Source organism: Chiloscyllium plagiosum, chromosome 4 (genome assembly GCF_004010195.1).
Source record: "Chiloscyllium plagiosum isolate BGI_BamShark_2017 chromosome 4, ASM401019v2, whole genome shotgun sequence".
Classification (NCBI taxonomy): Eukaryota; Metazoa; Chordata; class Chondrichthyes; order Orectolobiformes; family Hemiscylliidae; genus Chiloscyllium; species Chiloscyllium plagiosum.
Genome location: NC_057713.1, coordinates 64,753,079 through 64,770,142, shown reverse-complemented (window position 1 = coordinate 64,770,142; position 17,064 = coordinate 64,753,079). Strand labels below are relative to the sequence as shown.

The 17,064-nt window shown below is 40.2% G+C and overlaps 1 protein-coding gene across 4 annotated transcripts in view; it reads left to right on the top strand.

Moving 5' to 3' along the window:
• The window catches only part of rb1cc1 (RB1-inducible coiled-coil 1), a 194,693-nt gene that overhangs the window by 81,573 nt on the left and 96,056 nt on the right, over positions 1-17,064 (top strand). For all 4 annotated transcript variants that reach the window (XM_043688325.1, XM_043688321.1, XM_043688324.1 and 1 more), the window contains 2 exons: positions 4,001-4,127; positions 8,032-9,941. In XM_043688325.1, coding sequence (XP_043544260.1) covers positions 4,001-4,127; positions 8,032-9,941 — 2,037 coding nt within the window. The remainder of the gene's footprint in view (positions 1-4,000; positions 4,128-8,031; positions 9,942-17,064) is intronic.

The window sequence follows — 17,064 nt, the reverse complement described above, 5'->3', positions numbered from 1 at the left end:
GCTATCTTTAAGAATAATAGGGTGGTTATGGGAGGGGATTTTAACTTTCCAAACATAGACTGGGACTGCCATAGTGTTAAGGGTTTAGATGGAGAGGAATTTAAGTGTGTACAAGAACATTTTCTGATTCAGTATGTGGATGTACCTACTAGAGAAGGTGCAAAATGTGACCTTGGGAAATAAGGCAGAGCAGGTGACTGAGGTGTCAATGGGGGGACACTCTGGGGCCAGCGACCATAATTCTATTAGTTTTAAAATAGTGATGGAAAAGGACAGGCCAGATCTAAAAGTTTGAAGTTCTAAATTGGAAGAAGGCTAATTTTGATGGTATTAGGCAAGAACTTTCAAAAGCTGATTGGGGATAGATGTTTGCAAGTAAAGGGACGGCTGGAAAATGGGAAGCCTTCAGAAATGAGGTAACAAGAGTCCAGAGACCGTATATTCCTGTTAGGGTAAAAGGAAAGGCTGGTAGGTGTAGGGAATGCTGGATGACTAAAGAAATTGAGGGTTTGGTTAAGAAAAAGAAGGAAGCACATGCCAGTTATAGACAGGATAGATTGAGTGAATCCTTGGAGTATAAAGGCAATAGGAGTATACTTAAGAGACAAATCAGGAAGGCAAAAAGGGGACATGAGGTAGCTTTGGCAAATAGAGTTAAGGAGAATCTGAAGGGATTTTACAAATACGTTAAGGACAGAAGGGTAACAAGGGAGAGAATAGGACCCCTCCAAGATCAGCAAGGCAGCCTTGTGTGGAGCCGCAGGAGATGAGGGAGATACTAAATGAGTATTTTGCATTAGTGTTTACTGTGGAGCAGGACTTGGAAGATATAGAATGTAAGGAAATAGATGGTGACATTGTGAAAGATGTCCATATTACAGAGGCGGAAGTGCTGCTGTGTTGAAACACATAAAGGTGGATTAATCCCTAGGACCTTATCAGGTGTACCCTAGAACTCTGTGGGAAGCTACGAAAGTGATTGCTGAACTCCTTGCTGAGATATTTGTTTCATTGATAGTCACAGGTGAGATGCCGGAAGACTGGAGATTGGCTAACGTGGTGCTACTATGTAAGAAAGGTGGTAAGGTCAAGCCAGGGATCTATTGACGAGTGAGCTTGACATCAATAGTGGGCAGGTTGTTGGAGGGGATCCTGAGGAACAGAATTTACATGTATTTGGAAAGGCAGGAACTGATTAGGGATAGTCAACTTGGCTTGGTGTGTGGGAAATCATGTCTCAGGAGCTTGTTTGAGTTTTTTGACGAAGTAACAAAAGAGGATTGTTGAGGGCAGAGCGGTGGACTTGATCTAAATGGACTTAAGTAAGGAGTTTGACAAGGTTCCTCATGGGAGACTGGTTAGCAAGGCTAGCTCTCATGGAATACAAGGAGAACTAGCCATTTGGATACAGAGCAACATTTTAAAAGGCATCTGGTTGGGTGTATGAATAGGAAGGGTTTGGAGAGATATGGGTCGGGTGCTGGCAAGCGGTTCGAGATTAGGTTGGGATACCTACTCTGTATGGACGAGTTGGATCGAAGAGTCTGTTTCCGTGCTGTACACCTCTGTGACTATGACTCCAAGGAGTGCAGTGGAAATGCTGAAGAGATGCCTTCCAAGCACTCCTGATCAACCATTCTTGCCGATTCAGGAAAAAAAACTTAGCTCCTGACTGAACAAAATAGAAGAAACTAATTTGGGAAACAAATGATTACATCAAAAAACATAGGGTCAGGAAAAAGTGAAATCGTAGTGTCTGAGGCAGTGCTCAGGCATTCAAACTACTCATCTATTCCACCCTTTAAACACCACATGAATCTGCAGATTGCACATTGAATTTATTAGCCATTTCAGAACGTATTATGCTGATGTAGAAGCAATTCAATCGTGATCCCAAGAAACTACCAAAGAGGAGAAGTGCTGGAAACTGAATTGGTTCCAGTAAAGGGAAAAAAAAAATCACAAATACCACCATCTAGAAGAGGGAAAAAAATAATTTTTTCCTCTTCTAGATGGTGGTATTAGTGGGGTTTTTTTCCCAAACCTTTTCTCTCTTTGTAAAATCCCATCCGCTGCTTGTACTTGTATCGTTGATGTTTGACCATTTTCACACAGATGGCATGCAGGCAAAATGGAAGTTCAGGGTAATAAAACTATTTTCTTGTTCACCCCTCCTGTGCTTTCAAACTTTATATCTTATGTCAGTTCCTGAGATTAGGGCATGAAATTTCTGCAAGTTAACCTGTGTCCTCTTGGCATATATGGAAAATTAACTTTTGCAGCATTACTGACGTATCACCAACTATAGGCACCTTAGTAGCATTGCAGTGTACTCATGTAGATGCTATATCTCCTAGTTGAACTTCATGTGATGAGTTGCTTATTACATGAAACTTTAAATGTGAAGAAATTGTGACTCAATGAGATCAATATCATCAAAGGGAATCATTTACTAGTATGAGTGAACCTTCATGTGTAGCATTAACATAGGTTGAGGAGGTTACCACATTCTTGTTCAGCGCCTTTGAATCCCATAGCATTTTGGTATCCTTTGCCCATCTGTGTAAATGTAAATTTTAATGTGGTTTTCTCCATGTAGATGCCAAGGTTTTTTTGTTTTTGTAACACTTATAGAATGTTGATTATTCAGATTAACATCCCAAGTTTTGTTAATCTTTCAAAAGAAATACTAAAGATAAAATACCAACTGACAAAACTGCTCATCGGTTAATTAATCATGTTTTAAAAAAACAACCACCTAATATAGTAGTGGAATAACCAGAATAACGCCCATGTGTGGAGAAACCATCAAGGCAAATATTTTGGCAATTAATGCCTTTGAATTTCAGTTAATAATTCCTACATACAAGAGGTATCCTCTGGATTTGCCTACATAGATGTTGCAGAGTCAGCAGTTTCACTGAACGGTAATATATTTATCCTTGTTCCTAAAAGGATAGTATTTTGCAAAGTCTACGTCGTGGTATGTGGAGGATAAAAATGAAGATAGGTAGATTTATTCATCTTCCATATTTTTCATACTTCAAATGAAGTTAACTGCAAAATGATTTTTTCATTTTTCATTCTTTTAGTTTAATGTTTAATGTTTCTTGCACATCACATTTGATACAAACAATTTTGTCCACTTAAATTTTATGTCCTTGAAGAAAACAGTAATTAGGCTAAGTTAGCCATTCTGAACAGTTAGCATTTAATTGTTTTGAATGTTGTCAAAAGCTTTCTGTTAAATGAATCGCATGAGGAGGCCTTTTTTTTTTCTTCCTTTGCCACCTGTGGTTGAAGAGATGGTCACTCGGGGACACAATTTATATTTTATATTAATGTCACGTAGTTCTGGCTGAAAGTCTTAGAGTTTTGTTTTTATTTTTTCATTGCCGTTTGCTGACCTTAGCCATGGTATGTTGAGGATAACTTGGTTCCTGAAGTGAGGACTACTTCTTGTAAAGGTGAGCATTTAAAATAAAAAGTTTCCAGCTCTTTTATGATTATCATTTCAATCATGCACGGTTATCAATGGAGAGATTAGCCATGTCACCAGTACCTAAAGGATAAGTTATCTAATGTGCCCACATTTAATGACCTCCCTCCCTGAAATGAAGTGAATTGCCTCGACTGATTTCCTTGTAGCACAAGTGCGTTTGGTGAGTCACTACATAGCAGTTGCAATGTATTTCTTTTGTTTTCAGCAATTGGTTGGTACGTCAGATTATACAGCACTTATTTTTACATCTTGAGCCTTACAGTTTGAAAATGGTGTCAGGGAGTGTTTTCTCTAAATGATTTTCATATTGTCTCGAAGTTCCTTGTTTGGTGAAGTGCAGGTGAATAAGCCAATACATGCTTTTTCTCAGAGTACCATTAAAACAAAACCATCATCAAATGTTTTTATTTAAATTGTTTAGCTATGATAATGAATGTAGTGGAGGCATGAAGGGAATCTAGTATATGTTTAAACTCATTTTATTTCTTTTTTTCAAAGGATTCCTACACTGTGTGACTTTGAACCATTGCAGCAGCATCATCAAATTCTTCGTAATTTAGTCAAAGCTGCTCAGAGTTTGGATGAAATGTCCCAGACCATCACTGACTTGTTGACTGAACAAAAGGTACTGTTTTGTGTCCATTAGTAGGCCTTAAATTTTTAATTTGTTATTTTGTAACCATGACATATAATTGTTTCCTCAGTGACCAGAAAAGCAAATCTATTCTTAACTATGTTAAAATACTTGTATTTTCCTGATCATTAATGCATTTATGTCTGTGAAGGGAAAAAGCCAGTTTATGCAAATTCAACCATTCATCGAAAAGTTCCAAAGAGGTTATATATTCTTTCAGGTTGAAGAATTATGTAAGGTTGTTACTTTCAAACTGATAAACAAGTGTTGCATTGCATGAATATTATAGTTTTATGCTTAGCCTTTAATTAATTGAAGAACGCGTGAAGATTCATCACACTTCAATTGTCCTGAATATTCAGCTAGTGTACATTTAACAGCTGTATCAACCTGAAGTGCTCATCAGTGCAAGAGAATGGGACTCTTTTTCTGTTTGAGGTAATCTATGTCTGCGTAAAAAGCTGCAAACCAGCTGACTGCAGTGCAAGGTAATACATTGACAAAGTATTTGCAGCACAGAGGCATTATTCTCTTCAATAAATTCTCTTCATGCACATTTCCCTACTTTCCTTCATTTAGCATTCACTCTGTGTCTCTCTACTCCTTTCTCCCTCCAATGGCTAATCTCCCTACTAATGTGTCTGTCATTTATCTCACTCACTTCTTTAGTAACAAGTTCTACCTTCTTAGACTCTGGGTAAAGAAGTTTCACCTGAATTCCTCATTGGATTTGTTAAGACCATCTTCTATATAAGGCCCTTAGTTTTGGTCTTCTGAGTGCATTTACATTCCCTAAATGTGTCCATACTAAATACTTGAGATTATGAAAGCATTTTTAGTTGGTCAACCTTTCTATCAGTCTTTCTTTTATCGACTAGGTTATTCTTTTCTGTTAGGTATAATTCACTTATAATAATATCTTAATCTAATGTTCCTTGCTACCTTCAACAATAAGTGAGGTGAACTTGTGCACTTCTGCTTTTGTTACAAACGTTAGTATGTCTGATCACCCTACTTGTCAGCCATGGTTTTGCATCTTTCTCTGAATTTTCTCTACTGTCTGCACATATGTATCTCCTAAGTTATTCAAAGTTTGTGAGAAGATTTGTAGCTCGGGTGCTCGTTGTTGTGGTTCTGTTCACCCGAGCTAGGAATTTGTGTTGCAGACGTTTCGTCCCCTGTGTAGGTGACATCCTCAGTGCTTGGGAGCCTCCTGTGAAGCGCTTCTGTGATGTTTCCTCCGCATTTAGTGGTTTGTCTCTGCCGCTTCTGGTTGTCCGTTCCAGTTGTCTGCTGCAGTGGCTGGAATATTGGGTCCAGGTTGATGTGTTTGTTGATAGAACCTGTGGAGGAGTGCCATGCCTCTAGGAATTCCCTGGCTGTTCTGTTTGGCTTGTCCTATAATAGTAGTGTTGTCCTAGTCGAACTCCTGTTGCTTGTCATCCGCATGTGTGGCTAAGGATAGCTGATCGTGTTGTTTTGTGGCTAGTTGGTGTTCATGGATACGGATCGTTAGCTGTCTTCCTGTTTGTCCTATGTAGTGTTTTGTGCAGTCCTTGCATGGGATTTTGTTCACTATGTTGGTTTTGCTCATGCTGGGTATTGAGTCCTTTGTCCTGGTGAGTTGTTGTTGTCTGAGAGTGGCTGTTGGTTTGTGTGCTGTTACTTAACTCTATTTGAAAACTTAACACAATAATACATACAGTAACATTACTAATTAACTGTTCCAATATAGTAACATCCCATAAACACACCCCTGGCAAAAGACAAATTCAGAAAACAGGTTGTCTCGCATGCAAATCCCATAGCAGACAGAGAACCCCGAGCTTTTGGCTGTAACCGAGAGAGGGTAAAAAACTTTCATTTTTCAAGATCCCAACAGCAAAGTTGAATAAAGGTCCTGGTTTCTCCACACCCATTCTCTACACCTATATCTTAACTTGCGACTTATTTTGACACCATTTAAGGATGTTTCTTTTGTTCTTGGCTTCTTGAAAAAAAAGCCAAGGCTTCACAAGTTGTTTAGTCCAGTGGTGCTGTTGGACTGCTCGGTGCCTGTGCCTTAAAAGCTTTCTTCAAAAAAACTCAGGATAATATAACCTCTTAAACCCACAGCATTATCACAACACTTTCACCTCTATAATTTTGCCTAATTTAAATCATATCATAGCTAATATACTGCTGAAATCTACATCACTGTCTTTGCTGATTTTAGCTTTAATTCTTTGCTGATCTCCCACGTTCAACCCTCTGCAAACCTGAGGTAATTAAAAACTTTATATTCAAAGCTAAATACTTGAAAGTGGTACTTGTCCAACAGTAACCTGCTCACTGTCACTCTGTTTTCAGTTCCACCTGGGTTCACTGAGCTCCTCATCTCATTACAGCCTTGATTTAAACTGTACTTGAGCAGCAAGATGAGGTTGAGTAGTTGTGGCTACTGGAGATCAGTCATCTCAACTATAGGGCATTACTAGAGTTTTTTAGGGTTGTGTCTTTGATCCAACAGAATATCGACAGCTGCTTCATCAACTGGAATGCTACATCGTAAATCCAGAGGTGGAGATATTTACCAATGATTGCACCTTTTGCAAATTCTCAAACTGCATTAGTACACGTCCAAATGTAGCGGTGCCTGGACAACATTTATATCAAGGCTGATGGTGATGTGAATATACTTATCGTCTAAGTGTCAGGCAGTGATGATCTCTTAACGAGAGAGAATTCGACCTTGTCCTTTTGACATTCCATGTCCTTACCATCATTGAATCCCCCACGATGACCATGCTGGGTATCACTATTGATGAGAAACTAAACTGGCCCAGCCATACTATTACTGTGGTTGCATGACTAAGTCAGAGACTGGGAATTCTGTAGTGAGTAGGTCACCTATGATTGCTCAAATCTTGCCTGCCATCTAAAAGGCACAATTAAGAAGTGTGATAGAATATTTTATACTTCCCTGGAATGGTGCAGTTTCAACGCAGTTAAGATATTCAATGCTACACAGAACGTAGCAGTCCACTTGATTAGTACTGCATCTGATATCTACAGCAATCACTTAATATGCCACCAGTGCACAGTGGCGGAAGTCACAAGATTACAGTTATAAGTTACCAGGGTCCAATCACGACTTATTTAACCGCATCTTCCCAATCCAAGATCTTTACCACCTGTAAGAACAAGAGCAACTGAGACCTGAGACTATCATCACCTGCTAGTCCCCTTTGAAGCCCAACATCATCGTGATTCAAAAAGATATCATCATTCCTATATGAATGCTCGGTCAAAATCCTGGAAACCCCTCTCTAACAGCACAAGAGATGTTGTCCAACTTTAACTTGTGCAATCTATGCAGAAGGAAACTTACCACTGCTATCACCAACTTGATTTAATTAGGAATCAAGATATAATGTGGACATGCACTTTGACACCCACATCCTGTGAGTGAATAATAAAACCTATATCTTAATTTGCTACTTATTTTGATATCATTGCTGTTTCTTGTTTTGGAATTGATCCCTCTAGTCAGCAAAGAATGGCTATGCTGTTCTGACATTTGTACATGAAAGTTGTGCTTGAACAGTCAAGTGCAATCCTTTAAGCTCCAACAAAGTTTGGGGGGAAAAAGTAAAGAATTATGAGGAAGATAAATCACTGAGCTATGGAAGAATGTGTTTGGGAAATTGAAGAGAGTACATTTTGGTGTTGTAGAGGATGGGTGAAAACAAGGGGGAGGAAGATGGTGAAGGAAAGGCAAGAGTTGGGGGGGGATGAAAAAAGAAGAGGAGGAATTTGAGATAGGATACACAGTCAATTTATAAAATTAGTTATTTTGTAACTTGCATGAAACCACTTTTTTACTGATGCTTTTTAATCTTTTTTCTGTTTACAGGTGTCTCTAGATCAAACTTCAGTAACAACACCAACAAAACACAAGTTGGAAAGCACAACCAGAACTAAAACTACCTCTTCTAGATCCACATCTACACTTAGCCTTCAGGGACCAATCTGCCCACCTGCTAACGTTCCTGCCTCATTAGAAGAGCTGTCTCCTGATAGTATTGATGCCCATACGTTTGATTTTGAAACCATTCCTCATCCAAATTTAGAACAAGTTCTCAAACAAGGATCTATAGATATGGACTCATTGGCAGAAAGTCCAGAGTCTGATTTTGTGTCAGCTGTAAATGAATTTATGATTGAGGAGAGCTCAACTTCACCCAACATAAACAGTGATCCACAAAGTCCTGAAATGATGCTTGAATCATTATATTCTTCAGTTATTAATGCCATTGATAATCGACGCATGCAGGATACAACTTTTGGTGAAAATGTGGATTCTAAAGAAGTTGCAACTCTTAAAGTGCATATAGAAAAATACAGGCTTATCACTGAAATGTCTCAGTTGCATTTTATAAACATTAAGAAAGACCTTAATCATTTCAGAGAGCTTGTTCAGAAGGAGCAGTGTGATTTTAGTAGTTCAATGAAAAATGTAAGCGAAGAATTAAGAAGCCTAATTGAAACTGTAAAATGTAGAGTTGAAGTGGGAGCAAAAGAAAATTATCAACAAAAATTAGAAATTTTAAGAAAGGATTACGAAGATCAAATGGACAAATTGAATGTTGAGTTGGTGACTGCTCAGCAAAATACTGACAAGCTGAAAAAAGATTTGTTGGAACTTGAAGATTACATAAAACAGAAGGATTGTGAGTTTATTGAGGTAAGAACTGAAAATGAAACTCTCTTATGTTTACAAATTAGTAAAGATAAAGAAATAAATGACTTAGTGGAAGGCAGAAAAAAGCAAGAGACTGAAATCCAAGAACTCAGACAATCGAGAGAGAGTTTATTGGAAGAATTAAACAGACTTCATTTAAAGGCTGACCATGAAATGAAGTGCTTAAGGGAAGAGCTTCAGACTCTTGAACAAAGTCATTTGAAGGATCTTGAAGATGACCTGAAAGTCAGGCATCATCAAGAATTGAAAAAATTACTGGCTGATCATAGTAAGCAACAAGAACAAATCTCAAAAGAAAATGAAACAAGGTTAGATCATGTGCAGCAGTCTCTTACAATCAAGCTCCAGGAGCGAGAGCAAGAACTAAATGAATTTAAATTGAACGTATCCGAACTTTCTGACTTTAGGTGCAATTTGGAAGCTGAATTGGCTTTGAAGGAAGTGGAAACTGAGAAATTAAAGCAGCGCTTGAAAGAGACTCAAGTCCAACAAGAGGAGATTGCAAAATGTCAAGTCATAAAAGAAACTGATAAATATAGAGAAGAGATAACTGACTTGAAGCAGCAACTCCAGCTAAAACTTGAGGAATACAAGGTAGGCCTTGCAGAAGAAAGAATACTAATGACTACAGAGAAAGATCAGTGTATTTCTGATCTGCTAGACCGGCAAGAACAGGAGAAGGCCATACTTAAAGCAGAACTAGATAAGTTGGATGTAATGAGACAGCAAGCGCTGGACATGGAGGTAGCATTAAGGGGACAAGTTGAAGAGCTCACCACTAAACTGAAAGAATATTTGAAAACAATGGAAACCGAAAGGGAGGAAATGATGTCTGAAAAGCAGCGAATTGCATTTGAAATAGAAGCAAAATACAAAGCAACTATTCGTGATCTTGAAGAAGAGAAGAAACAGCTGCTCAACACAAGCCAGGAAAGAGAGGAATTTATGAGAAATAAAATGCATGAAGATTGTGAATGCAAAAAACAAGCACTTGAGCAAGAATTGCAAATAAAAAATCAACAGTCTGAAAGTCCATTTGAAGATCAAAGTAAAGCTGAGAGGTATGCGAAGTTTCTATGTCTTAATCAATTAATGTGTAATAGGATGTCTCCGGGCAAATCTTTAAGATTTTCTTTATTTCTTATTCTTGATCTTGTACTCCATATTCTTTACATCTCACTTGCTTTTCCCATGAGAAAAGCAAAAACAAATTTCATTTAATGCGTTTTCAGATGCTGTCCTAATAAACAATTGTGCAACTTTTGTTTTATTCACTTGTGGGATTGTGGGCATTGCCGACTGGCCAACATTTATTGACAGACCCTAGTTGCCCTTGTGGTGGTGGTGAGCCACTGCCTTGAACCGTTGCAGTCCATACGCTACAGATATGCACACAATGCCATTAGTAAAGGAATTTCATGATTTTGGCCCAGCTACACTAAAGGAAAGGCAACATATATTCAAGTCAGGATCGCAAGTGGCTTGGAGGAGAACTTGCAGGTGATTGTGTTTCTATATATCTACTGCTCTTGCCTTTCTAGATGGAAGTTGAGAGCTTGGATAGTGTTGTAGAAGGCACTTTAAATTTCTGCAGTGCATATTGTTGCTACTGAGAGCTGGTGGTGGAGGGAATGAATGTTAAACAATATTGATATTTCTTAACGTGCATTTATGACTAATATGTTAATTATAACATCTCTTCTCCAATTTAATTGTTGTCTAAACCTTTAACTTTTGAAGGGACTCACTATTGCTCCCTGTAAAGAAATGATTAACTCAGGACAGGTTTATCATGGTAATAGGAGGGATAGTGCGCCTTTTACTTTCCTCATTTTCCAATGCCCTCACTTTCCACATGAAGCAGTGATTTACATTTACTGCTTTCAATGTATTCTATTGGAATCACTGCTCACTGTGAAGTCTGGGATATGTTGGAGAGACCAAATACAGTCCAGATGACCACTTTGATAAACTCCTGCACTCAATCCACGAGAATGTCCTCCTTGGTTTTTTTGTAATGCTCCATTAAAGCTGAGCACAAGCTAGAGGAAAAGCACCTCATCTTCTGATAAGGCTAGCAGTTGTCTTAACTTCATGTTGAGTTTAACAACTTAAACCATGAATATGTCCTCCATTTTGAATTCTGCCCCAGTGCTAAGATGTATCTTCACAGAAGCCTTTCAGGGCAGAAGAATACCGTTCACACCTTCTCTTGAATGATCATCCAATGCCCTGTTGACTACCTTGATTGAGCTAGTTTCCACTATTCATCCAGACAGTGCATTGCAGACATTAAATACTCACTGTGAGAAAAAGGTTTATTTCCACATTACAGTTGCTTCCTTGGCTAATAACAATCAATTTTCACCTCCTCATTCTTCAGTTTGCCTTTTTACGAATGGAAACAGTTTCTTCCCGCCTCTTGGATCTCCCTACCTCTTCAGACCTCTTGTGATTTTGAAAACGTGAATCAAATTTCCCTTTAGCTCTCTCCTCTCTGAGGAAAGCAATCCCAATTTTCTCCAATCTGCCTTCATAATTGAAGTTCCTTGTCCCTGGAATATATTCTTGTAATCCTGTTCTGCAGTCTTGCTCCAATGTGTTCGCATCATTCCTAAAGTGTGGCACCTAGAATGGTACGTCTCAGCCCAGCTTAAGCCTAGTTAGTGCCTTGTTACAGTGTTTCTGCTTTGAGTCAGAGCTGATCTTTATTCTGTTATTAACACCTGCTCTGAATCAACAGTTTGTTCCTTTACTTCCAATATTGTTGTTTACTGCTACCATGGCTTTTTTTTTAAACATTTTAAGATGTCCTCCTCTTTAACCTGTCTATGAGCTTCCTTTTTACCTGACACCACCTCCACCAACACACTCCCTGCCTCCTTTATACAGCATAAATCTCATCACTTTTCCCCCTCTTCAGTTTTGACGGATATCATATCTGACTCGGCACAGTGGTTAGCACTGCTGCTCACAGCACCAGAGACCCGCTCCACCAACACACTCCCTGCCTCCTTTATACAGCATAAATCTCATCACTTTTCCCCCTCTTCAGTTTTGACGGATATCATATCTGACTCGGCACGGTGGCACAGTGGTTAGCACTGCTGCTCACAGCACCAGAGACCCGGGTTCAATTCCCGCCTCAGACTGTGTGAGTTTGCACATTCTCCCTGTGTCTGCGTGGGTTTCCTACGGGTGCTCTGGTTTCCTCCCACAGTCCAAAAATGTGCAGGTTAGGTGAATTGGCCATGCTAAATTGCCTGTAGGGGAATGGGTCTGGGTGGGTTGCGCTTCAGCGGGTCGGTTTGGACTTGTTGGGCCGAAGGGCCTGTTTCCACACTAAGAAAGTAATCTGACTCAAAGCATTAACTCCTTTTCTCTCTCCAAGATACTGCCAGGTGTGCGGAATTTTTCCAGCACTTTGTTTTGATTTCAGATTTCTAGCATCTGCAGTCATAGAGATGTACAGCACGGAAACAGACCCTTCGGTCCAACTCGTCCATGCCGACCAGTTATCTCAACCGAATCTAGTCCCACCTGCCAGCACCTGGCCCATTTCCCTCCAAACCCTTCTTATTCATATACCCATCCAGATACCTTTTAAATGTTGAAATTGTACGAGCCTCCACCACCTCCTCTGGCAGCTCATTCTATACATGTACAACCTTCTGAGAGAAAAAGTTGCTTCTTAGGTCTCTTTTATATCTTTCCTCTCTCACCCTAAACCTATGTCCTCGGGTTCTGGACTCCCCGACCCCAGGGAAAAGACTTTGTCTATTTATCCTACCCAAGCCCCTCGTGATTTTATAAACCTCTATAAGGTCATCCCTCAGCCTCCGGCGCTCCAGGGAAAACAGTTCCAGCCTATTCAACCTCTCCCTATAACTCAAATTCTCCAACCCTGGCAACACCTTTGTAAATCTTTTCTGAACCCTTTCAAGCTTCACCACATCTTCCTAATAGGAAGGAATCAGAACTGCACGCAATATTCCAACAGTGGCCTAACCAATGTCCCGTACAGCCGCAACATGACCTCCCAACTCCTGTACTCAATACTCTGACGAATAAAGGAAAGCATACGAAACGCCTTCTTCACTATTTTGTCTACCTGCGATTCCACTTTCAAGGAGCTATGAACCTGCATTCCAAGGTCTCTTTGTTGTACTAATGTCTTTTTCATAACTGAGTTTCCTGCCAATCCTTGTATCATCAGGAAAATTAGAAACCATATCTTTGGTCTCTACATCCAAGTCATCTATATATATTATAAATAATTGAGATCCCATCACTGATGCCTATGGCATACCACTCATTGCATCCTTCCAACCTAAAAGTTTCTCATTTATGTCCATTCTTTGCTTCTTATTGGCTAACCAATCCTCCATCTCTGGCAAAAGGATGTCCATTCTTATAAAAGGAGCTTTTGTTTTGCTTCCTAACCTTTGATGGGCACCTTGTAAATAGCTGCACGAGTACAGTGGAATACATCCACTGACTCCTCTACTTCCCTTTCACAAAATCACTTTCACCCTGCTTGTGTGCAATAAGATTTTCAAATTGCCTTGCCATATGACATCCTTAATCGATTCAAACATTTTTCCTCTGATAGATATTTGGTTACCTGGCCTGTAGCTTCCTGTTTTATGTCTCACTGCAATTTTAAAAAGTGGAGTTACATTAGCTATTTTTCAGTCTGATGGGAAATTTCCAGTATCTAGTGAATTCTGGAAAATTAAAAGTATTACATCTCCACTCTCAGCAGTCACTTCACCCTCGGATGAATTCTATCAGGACCAGGGAACCTGTGAAATTTTGTAAGAGTTTTCTCAATACTCTTTCCCCCAATGATTGTACTGTAATTCAGTTGCTCAATCCCTTTCACATTCTGATTCAGAATTATTTTGGGGATACTATATTGAAGACAGACAAAAATCATATACCATTTCCATTTTTCCACTAATAATACCCCAGTCCCCTTCCCTGTCCAGAGAGCCAACATTCCCCTTACTTCCTCTTACTTTTCAAATGCTTGAAGAAACTTTTAAATTCGTTTTTATATTTCTAACTTGCTTGATATTACATTGTAATTTCTCTCTCCTTATTTCTTTTTGTTGTTCTTTTAACGTTCTTCATATCTTCAGGCACTTCTGGCCTGCTACGCATCTTTTCTTTTCATTTCAATTTAATAATATCTTCAGCTTCTTTAGTTGGCACTGATGGTACACCCTTCCCTTAGAGTCTTTCTTTCTCACTAGGGAACACCACTGTGGAGTCCTTCTAATGTGAAAAACAACCATATCTTGCTTTCATCCTGCAGAGTCATTTCTGGATCTGTACTGTTCCACACATGGGAGGCAGCAGCATATCGGTATGCTTTTCGTGGAAAGGGCCTAGGGACGTTTCAGTGTTGACTCCGTACCCCAAAAGGTTTCATGGCATTGTGTAAATCATAACGAAGGAAAGCTTCTGTTCCACCTACTGCTTATCTTCAGCTGATCTGTCAATGATGTTCAAGCACCGATGTTGAGCACCATTTGGAAGAAATACTGAAGGTGGCATGGACACACAACAGAGAGATGTTGGGGTGCTTGTCCACAGATCCCTGAAAGCACAGGACAATTAATATGGTGGTTAAAAAGGCATATGGGACACGGCCTTAATCAGTTGTAGCTTAGAACATAGAGCAAGGAGGTTATATTGGAGATGTACAAAACTTTGGTTAGGCCACAGTTGGAATTCTGTGTGCACTTCTGGTTGCCACACAATTAAAACAACATGATTGCACTTGAGGGAACATAGAAGAGACTCGCCAGGCTACTGCTTGGGTTAGAGCATTTTAGCTGTGAAGCGAGGATGTTTAGAGAAGTTTGAGGGTGGACTTGATAGAGGTGCATGGCCAGAGTAGATAGGAAGCAACTGGTCAATAACAAGGAAGAATATTTCTTTTCAGGAGAAGAACAAGGTGTTTAAAGGTGATATGAGGGCAGCACGGTGGCTCAGTGGTTAGTACTGCTGCCTCACAACACCAGGGACCCGGGTTCGATTCCAGTCTTGGTGACTGTCTGTGAAGAGTTTGCACATTCTCACCGTGTCTACGTGGGTTTCCTCAGAGTGCTCCGGTTTCCTCCCACAAACCAAAGATGTGCAGGTCAGGTGAATTGGTTAAAATTTCCCATAGTGTTCAGGGATGTGTAGGTTAGGTGCATTAGTCAGAGGTAAATGTAGAGTAATAGGGTCTGAGTGGGTTACTCTTCCAAGGGTCGGTGTGGACTTGGTGGGCCGAATGATCTGGTTTCACACTGTAGGGAGTCTTTTTGAAAAAAAGCCCAGAGGGTGGTGGGAGTTTGGAATGCGCTGTCTGGGAAGGACCTTTACAAAGTACATGCATGAGTACTTGAAATGTCATAACATTCAAGGCTATGGGCCGTGTATTGGAGAGTGGTATTAGTGTAGATATGTCACTGAGGACTCAGCGGGGTGAAAGACCTCTTCTATCTGCAAAATCCTATGACACACAGGATTAAAGATGTCAGTGTCCACAAGCAAAATGTCTCAGGAGCTCTAGTACTGACTGAGCTGGCTACATCCCAAAAAACATAATTGCTAACCTGAACCTGGGTCGGTGGTGATACAACCAACACAAGGGAAAAGTGCTGTTAACCTCACCTGCACCTACCTAACTTTGGGCACCAACTTGCTAATTGGGGTAGATTCAGAACAAATCTTTCATCTGAAAACTGGGCATCTGAGAGATGTGGTGGACCATCAGCAGCAGCAGAATTGTATTTCACAATTTTTAACTTCTTTGTCTGGTATGTCGTTCAGTTTATTATTATCGGCAAGCTGGGGATTCAACCCTGATTTACTGAGGAGTGTGGGAGAGTATATTTGGTGCATGCACATCTTAAAAGGGATTGTCAATGGACATAAGATGAACTTCTAAATACTAAACTATAAAGGCAGCTTGCTGTAAATAGCTAAGCGATCCTTCAGCAAACACAATGGTTTGTGTGAGTATTAAACAGAAAACCGCTTAATGTAGAGAGCTAAGTGATACTGCATACAACAATCCAGATCCAGGGTCTCTAGTAAAATCATGAAAGATTATGAATGAATAACAGGATGCAGATACTCAGAGTTATACAGCACAGAAACAGATCCTTCAGTCCAACCCGTCCATGTCAACCAGATATCTTAAACTGGTATAGTCCAATTTGCCAGCATTTGGCTCATATCCCTCCTAAACCCTTCTTGCTCATTTGCCCATCCAGATGTCTTTTAAATGATGCAATTATACCACCTCCACCACTTCCTCTGGCAGCATGTTCCATACATGTAGCTGCACAAACAAATTATCCCAAAGTCCTTTTTTAAAATTTATCCTCCCTCACCTTAAACCTATGCCCTGTAGTTTTGAACTCTCCTATCGTGGGGAAAAAAGACCTTGGCTGTTCACTCAATCTGTGTCCCTCGTGATTTTATAAACCTTCATAAGCTTCAGCCTCCAATGCTCCAGGGGAAAGAAAGCCCCAACCACTGCAGCATCTCTCTATAGCTTAAACCCTCCAACCCTGACAACATCGTTGTCCATCTTTTCTGAACCCTTTGAAGTTTTAACAACGTCTTTCCTATAGCATGGAGGCCAGAACTGCACACAGTTTCTAAAAGTGGCCCAACCAATGTCCTGTACAGCCGCAACATGACCTCCCGACTCCTAAACTCAGTGCGCTGACCAATGATGGCAAGCTGTATTGACCGCCCTGTCTACCTGTGACTCCACTTCCAAGAAACTATGCATTCGCACCCCTAGGTCTCTGTTCAGCAACACTCCCCAGGGCCCTACCATTAACTGTACAAGTCCGAGGAGAAAGTGAGGACTGCAGATGCTGGAGATCAGAGTCCAGAGATTGGTGCTGGAAAAGCACCACAGATCAGGCAGCATCTGAGGAGCAGGAGAATCAACATTTCAGGCATCAGCCCTTCATCAGGAATGAGGCTGGGGGGCTGAGAGATAAATGGGAGGGGTGGTGAAGGTTGCTGGGAATGCAAAAGGTAGATGAATGTGGGGGAGAAGGTGATAGGTCGGAGAGGAGGGTGGAGAAAATTTTGGGAAGGATGATGGACAGGTCAAGAGGGTGTTGCCACGTTGGTCCCAAACCTCCAACTTGCTACTGCCCTCTT